The sequence below is a fragment of the Sardina pilchardus genome, chromosome 6 (assembly GCF_963854185.1).
Source record: "Sardina pilchardus chromosome 6, fSarPil1.1, whole genome shotgun sequence".
NCBI classification, from domain to species: Eukaryota; Metazoa; Chordata; class Actinopteri; order Clupeiformes; family Clupeidae; genus Sardina; species Sardina pilchardus.
This window is the reverse complement of record NC_084999.1, coordinates 17229472-17236971: the sequence shown is the minus strand read 5'-3', so window position 1 is coordinate 17236971 and position 7500 is coordinate 17229472. Positions and strand designations below refer to the sequence as shown.

The following is a 7500-nucleotide window of genomic DNA, read 5'->3' as shown; positions in this document are numbered from 1 at the left end:
TTTCACTGGCTGCATAGGTTCCTTCTGTCCCTCTAATTACACACCTGATTTAGCCAATCAGGAACATTATAATTATGCCGACTTCAAGCTGGTGTGCTCAGAGGATTGACAGACAATAATTTTCCAATGCAGGGCTATCCCAGGAGTAGGGTCGAGAAGCCCTCGCTAATATCGTGTAACATGTACGCAATATCACTTTTTGGAGTGACAAAGACGAAGATTTTAACTTCTCATATCATATCCTTACATCTTGTCAAATATTGTCATTTGAATATTAGTTGTCAGAAACTTTGCTGTGGTAAAGTTAAAATGTTAACATTTCAAGCGGAGGTAAGGTTCATCTTGCATTTTGAGCCTTTTGAGAAAACTGATATATGTCACAGAAATAAAGCAGAACCAATCACAGTATATAAGTTTGAGGGCTTTTTAAACCAAAAAACACCTGCAGCTCCTAATTGATCTCCATTTATTTATGGTCATTGCCCTACCAATATGGTGGTTGCTTTGGCATATTCTATCTGGTAGAACTTTAAAAACAATGTGGTATCTATGGTTTCTGTCTATTGTATCAAACACGTATTCAGTGGCATAACAAAATGAAACTGCCTGCGTATCCATCTCTTGTCTCTTGTGCTGTCAGATACAATGACTGAGAAGGGCCCTTTGTTTAAGCCATTCTGTGAGGAGCTAACAAAATCATCGTGAAATTCGCCTTAAAACTAATTTCATCCATGAACAACACTGTGACATAAACAAATTTCCGAGCTCCGCCGAACGCAACCAAAGTGAACAAAAGCTGTAAACATCCCAAGTTTGCCGCGTTATTGACAGGCTCGTTCCCGGCCACACAGAAAAATAAGAGATTACGCCGGGAGCAGGACAGGAGCAAAGTGCATCTAATGGATTGTAATGGCGGGTGATGGATAGGCTTGCCAGGTATTTTTAACTGCCCGCTGTTTTTTTTCCTTTAACTCTTTGCGCCGGCCCTCCATCGAGACTAATGCGAAATTGACCTGAAGATTAATAAGGGTGCACTTTTGTTTTGGCGGAGGCCATTTCTGCCAGTGACAGTGAGCATCAGGCCACTTAGAGCGGGTGACAGATGCGCGGCAACAAGCTAAATGGGGGGACAGGATGTGCTGTTGACTCGCTCGCTCGCTCGCCCACACAAAACCTTTGCATGCATAAGCTCTAACGGTCACACCGTGTCCACACACACACACACACACACACACACACACACACACACACACACACACACTCGCACATGTGACTCAACATAAAAATCATCTCCACTGCAGACTCAAAAGCTCATACAGACATTAACACAAACACACACACACACACACACACACACACACACACACACACACACACACACACACACAAGATAGAGAGACACTGTAATGTTGTCTCATTCTCTCAGGCACACACACACACACACACACACACACACACACACATACATACACACACGCACATAATGTTCTGTAGGCCTGCTTGCCTTAGGTTTCCAATCCATCAGACTCGGAAGGAAGAATGAATCATTAAAGCCATTTCTTCTGTGTGTTTGCCTGCGCAGCGTGACAGCCAGATGGCAAATTTGCCAAAGTCCTGTCATTAGTTCCTCCGCTGAGAAAAGGGCCAAGGAGCAAATCATGACATCGACACCCCGTCAGATTGTGGCAAAGGTGCCGTTTGTGCCTCCCAGACTGTATCTATTTTTGGTAAAATGGCCCTTTGAAAACTCCGAGAGTTTTTTACGCTAATTCAAATCGAGGCCTTGCGCATCAGCGCGTCAAATTAGCGCAGCGGCGTGGGGGTTGGCTCTGAACGCTGTGGAATCTTCCGGAGCCTATAGTCACATGAAAGCCATCAGACGACAAGACCTGCACTGAGATGCCACCTTTGCGTGCCCCGGTAAAGTGTTGACGTGTACTAGATACAGGCAAGAATGAGCCAGCAAAACTTCTAATCGCATCTCATCTCGACTCAATCAGTGTAAAACACATACACGAGCATGCGCCAAGTACATCTGAGCCGCTGCCTAGTCACACGCTCTCTCTCATCCGCGTTTGGCCCCTGATTCCTCCACTGTAAATATATGCTCCAGAATGGGCAGACTTATACACATGCAGTCCTTGTGGCTTAGTCAGAAACGTGCAAACATGATTGCTACATTCCCCTGTGAACAGTTCTAAGTTGCATCTGATTACCATGTCCCATGCCAAAGGTGTGTGTGTGTGTGTGTGTGTGTGTTTGTATGTGTGCGTGTGTGTGTGCATGCGTGTGTGCAATGCTTCTAAACTTTCACTGCTCAAGTCCTCACAAAAAAACCCACGTCAGAAACAGCTGCTGGCATCTCTTCCAAAACAGAGTCTCTTAACTTACAGAACTCTTCCTCACTTAGTCTCTCACAACAGGACATACAGTGCTAACCGTGGGCAGGCAGCTACATAAATAATTCAGTAATTTACATATCTGCTAACTGTATATTTCTCCTCTAAAGCTTGATACTCTGTGACCTACCTGCCCACACACTTTCTCCCAGGAGCTGAAGAAAACTGCATATAAACATAAAAGTGACACTCCACTGATGGTCTAGCTTAAAACAGATGCACAACCCCTCCGCCCACCCACTCAACAAACACAAACACACACTAACACACTATAACAAACTAACACAGCCACACACACACACACACATATACATGCTGATTACCACAGCAGGGTTTGAGCATTCCTCTTGAGGAATTTAAGAGTTTAAGATTTGAGAGGATCTTGGTTCTCTTTGGTAGCCTGGGGGAACCCAAACAAACAAATCTGAATTTGCCGTCACATTGAAGGTGTTTTCGATTCACCAAAAAACCAGGAACCAATCTCAACCACTTTAAATGATGACAAGGAGAGGAGTACTCTTAGCAGTGCTCAATGCTTAATTTGGAAATCAAGAGTTACAGGAGCACTGGGAGGGTCCTACTCGGAGCGTGGAAAAAAGATTAGGAGCGAGAAGTATAAAAAATATCCACAAAACAGTACTTCTCACAATGCTGAAACACTAGTCACATATTTCTCCAATTAATCACTTCATTGTTGCTTTTTTTAAAAACAGCAGGGCCTTGTCTAATCTGACGTGACAACGAGGCAGTATAAACACTTGCACGGAAACATAGCACAGAAGAATTGAGTAAACACATGCGAAAAAAAGTTTGTTTGCTATACTTCCGAAAACACTGGGTAAGAGTTTCCTGTACCAGTTGAAGTTTAATTTCATTGCTGAAGTCGGAAGTGAACGAAATGTCCCCCAGACCCATTCTTAGTCTAAATGGTGTAGCCAGGCTACCTCTTCGGTGCATCGAACAGAAATGTTATTCCTGCCTCAGTGACATGGAGCCCTTGGCTTGCGGTTCCCTTCCAGCCTGACTAGGAGGGTAGCTATGGGGGTGGTGGTGGTGGAAGTGATGATGGTGGTGGTGGTGGTGGTGGGGGGGTCTGATGGAGAGGCTGGCAACCGAGGTTTGTCTCAGCACAGACGCCGTGACAGGGGAGGCACAGATGGCGAGGGTGGCGGCGGTGCCGGCGGTGTGGTCGAGGCGAGGGAGGAGGAGGAGGAGGAGGGTGGCGGGCAGGGTGTTTTGTGTCGCGCGATGGCCCAGCAGGCCGCCTCCGCACGCCAGTGAGCAATGCGCTCCACTCGCCACACCGCACCGCGCTACGCCATCGCGCCGCGCCGCATCGCACACCCGGCCCGGGGACAGAAGAACGCTTCCTCCGCCACCTCGCCTGCCGCACGCTAGAGACTCGCCATCTGCTTTCCATCATGGAGGAGAAAAACAAATCTCCGCACAAAAAAACAAAAACCAAAAAAAAAACAAGAATAATGCCGAGGTAAAAAGCAAACGTCTGCTCCAAACTAACTCCGGCCCCTTGAGGAGGAGGGGAGGGAGGAAGGATCGCATGTTGGTCGCCGTCAAGTCATCGACATACAAGGGGACGTAGAGGGTGAAATAGTCCCGCGTGGTGGCTCTGGTGGAGGAACACAAACCACCGGATGCACATCACCACGTTCCTCGTCAAGGAACAGAATTCCCCCCAAACATATAGAGAACAAAGTGAACTCAATATAACAGCATGTCACCATCATTATCACCCACTGTGAGTGTTGGGCTATAATGGCTGGTGTTGAAAGCTGGTGAAAAAGGAGACTCCCCCCGACTGCATGGCGCGGCGCTAGCATTGTTATTTAAAACTCAAATCCGAGCCTGTGTTAACATGGAACGTGTGATGAAAGTTTAATGCAAAACTCCATAAAAACTATGCCATGAAATATTCATCTGAGCATCTGGGACTGAAAATGATCTTGCTGATTTGGAGAGCTACGGAGGTATTCCAGAGACGTGGTGGAGACCACATGGCGACGCAAAAGAAAAGCAGTAGCAGGAAAATACACTCTGGAGGCTGGCAGTAGTTTGGTGGGGAGATTTACTGAGATCCTATGAGATCCTTCATGAGACTCTAGAATTGGGGTCCTACTCACCATTCTTAACAGGCGCTGTGCTGGACAGCTTATTGGTCCGCTGTGAGACTTTCGTGTCGTTGTTGTTGTGCGTCGGGGACTCGAAATCGGACGCCTGAGAGGACGGCGACGCGGGGACGGAGGACATCACCTCCTCCTCCTCCACGACTCCTCCTTCGTCCGGGCCCCGGCTGCCGTGCCTGGCGGCTGGCTCCTCCTCCTCATTGTCCCCGTTCAGGGACATGGGCTCGTCTCCCGCAGCCTTGCTCTGCTCCTCCGGGGCCGCCGTGGGCTCCAGGGGGCTGGGGCTGGGGCTGGGGCCGACCCCGGAGCTGTGCAGGGAGCTGGGGCTGGAGTGCAGAGACAGGGAGGGCTCCTCCGTGTCCCTGAGACTGGACAGGTGGACTCGGACCCGGCCGGGCTCCTGGATGAAGCCCACGAACATGATGCCCTGGTCCGCCGCATCCTGGATCTGCTGCAGGAAGACCACAAACAAACGCACATAAAGCACGCAGAACACACACACACCAACAACCAACAACAACAACATCACAAGTCAGACTGAGTAAGAAGAGAGAAACACAGACACATCTATTTCAAGTGGCAATAGAATACGTGATGACATTCCGTGTGGTAGCGATCGCTTGGCATTTCCGAAATAACATTTTACGGAAAGCATCACCCAATTTCTGCCATGCCTCTGGTGCGGCAACTCAGCTCCCAGACACATTGATTGATACGTCCAAGATGGCACTTTAAGCATTTCACGTCAAACTCGTGGTAATTCACAAGCCTCCAACATTTGTGCTATAGTCAGGCCCAAACAAATCTTCTGCCATTCTCATGTCGAGAGAAAATGAATGGACATAAACCTCCCCCACCCTCCCCCATTCCCTTCCCACCACCAGCAGCAGCCACTGAAATGAAACAGGAGCTTATTACAATGGAGGCAATCCATCGGCAGCGGCGGGGCCCGCCTGCCTCCTAAATCAGCGACGCCTCAACTACTTTCGCTGTCAGTTAGCATTCTGAAGTCAACATTTGAATCTCTCATCGGGCGAAAAAAAAAAATTGAAATGTTAACTGTCAAGGAATGCTAATGACGCCATTTTCCATTATCGTTCTTTAATAAAAGCCTGGCCGGGGGCGCTGCTATCTCTCTCTCGCTCTCTCTCTCTCTCTCTCTCTCTCTCTCTCTCTCTCTCTCTCGCTCGCTCGCTCTCGGAGGCACAGGGGGGGTGAAATCAGTCTACCGCGGCGAAGATGTGCAGGTTATTCCATATGAAAATTAAACCGGAGGACAGGCACATTGACGGCAATTGCTTTGTTTAATACATATTGGACATTTGCGCTCCGAGGTCCTCCCCTTTCGCATTATATTCCCCAACAATGAGGCAAATGGAAGCGCATAGATAAGAGCCCGTTTTTTGAAATTGCATGTGATGCTGATAACGGTGTCGCACAGGTCGCTGAATCATCGCTCCATTCATTCACCGCGTCGGAGGCCCTACGGCTACTTCGGGCGCCCGTTTCGTTTGAAAATGAGCTATTCCCGCTGCTCATCGCTCGGACATCTAAACGAGATAATCCTGTGGCTGGAACTGGGCTAATACACTTTCCACAGCCACATCCGAGGCGAGTGTGTGTTCATTGGGTTTTGGGGGGAATGCGTTTCACCACACTGAACCAGAAAATCAAGGCCGAGGATCACTTGTTTGCCCGGGCTTACGGCAGTGGCGCGGAGCTGAGCTCTTATCAACGAGCTCTCTCCTCTCCTGTCATTGTCAATTATTTACACTGTTGCCCCTCTCCCCCGGCAACAGCATCAAAGGCATGCCATGCCATGCCACTGCCACCGCCACCGCCCGGGCCCCCAGCCGCGACTCACTTTCTTGACGTAGCCCTGGATGTGCTCGGCGCTGGGGAAGCGCTCGGCAGACAGGCACTCCTCCAATCTCAGGCTGCACGGCTCGAACTCCGACTGGCTCTTCTCCACACTGCAGTAAACAAGGAAAGGGTTACAAACGCTCACTCAACATGTTAGAGTGAACAGAGACAATTTACACAGGTCCATAAATATACATGCATTTATGGATCCAGGAGTCTAATTCACCTGTCTACACATATCTCATTCAGCCCATATTTATCCACCAACCTTTCTATCTGCCAACTGCCTTTACGTAAGTGACTGTCTAAGAGCGAATGAGATTGCATTTGCCTCACTGTCTAGTACCTGAATGTATGTTTGTGTGTGTGTGTGTGTGTGTGTGTGTGTGTGTCTGAGTGAGTCAATGAAGGAATCAGTGAGAGAGAGGGATAGAGAGAAAGAGAGAGTGATGTCTGTGTGAACAACAGAGACAGAACACAAAGAGAGTCATGAGAAAAGTTAGGGAACCTAATCTATGAGCTTATATCCTCCACCTAAAAGACCCCCAGAATGTGTGTGTTTAGAAGTGGTAGGTATATAAAACAAAGATGAGGCACTCTCATATTTCAAACAAGCCCCCCCACCGCTCTCATAATGGCACAGCATGAGAATGTTTGAAGTGCTGGCCGCTCCAAATCTCCAATCCCCAAAAGTAAACAACCTACCCAGAGTTAGCGCTTATTAAATATTGATTAAAAACTCGCGCTTTTCACGGCATCGGTAATTACAGTCAAATATTGACGTACTGTAATGTAGAAGGTATGTGGGATAAACAAGCGGTACACAAGCCCATGTACAATATAAATAACAAAGGGAAGCGATTCTCAAAAACTTCTGCAAACAGACCTGAATAGCACACAATGAATTCAATGGGGCTGGTTGTGGTGGGTGGCAAAAATAGAGCAGCTGTTCTTGCCTCTGCTTCAAGAGGAGTGTCAATCAGCATTCACAGCGCTGCTATTGTGTCCACTGTTTAGCACAGTCAAAGGCGGCCCACGGAAGATGCATTCAATGCATACTGTTTTTTTATGAAGATGATTCAGGCGCACTCTCTTCT

At 48.1% G+C, this 7500-nt stretch overlaps 1 protein-coding gene across 1 annotated transcript in view; it reads right to left on the bottom strand.

Moving 5' to 3' along the window:
• Positions 1-7500, bottom strand: part of LOC134082788 (raftlin-like) — a 65951-nt gene that overhangs the window by 22371 nt on the left and 36080 nt on the right. Inside the window, exons 4-5 of the mRNA XM_062538769.1 lie at positions 6405-6513; positions 4538-4991 (exon numbers count right to left, since the gene is read on the bottom strand). Of these exons, the coding sequence (XP_062394753.1) occupies positions 4538-4991; positions 6405-6513 (563 nt within the window). The remainder of the gene's footprint in view (positions 1-4537; positions 4992-6404; positions 6514-7500) is intronic.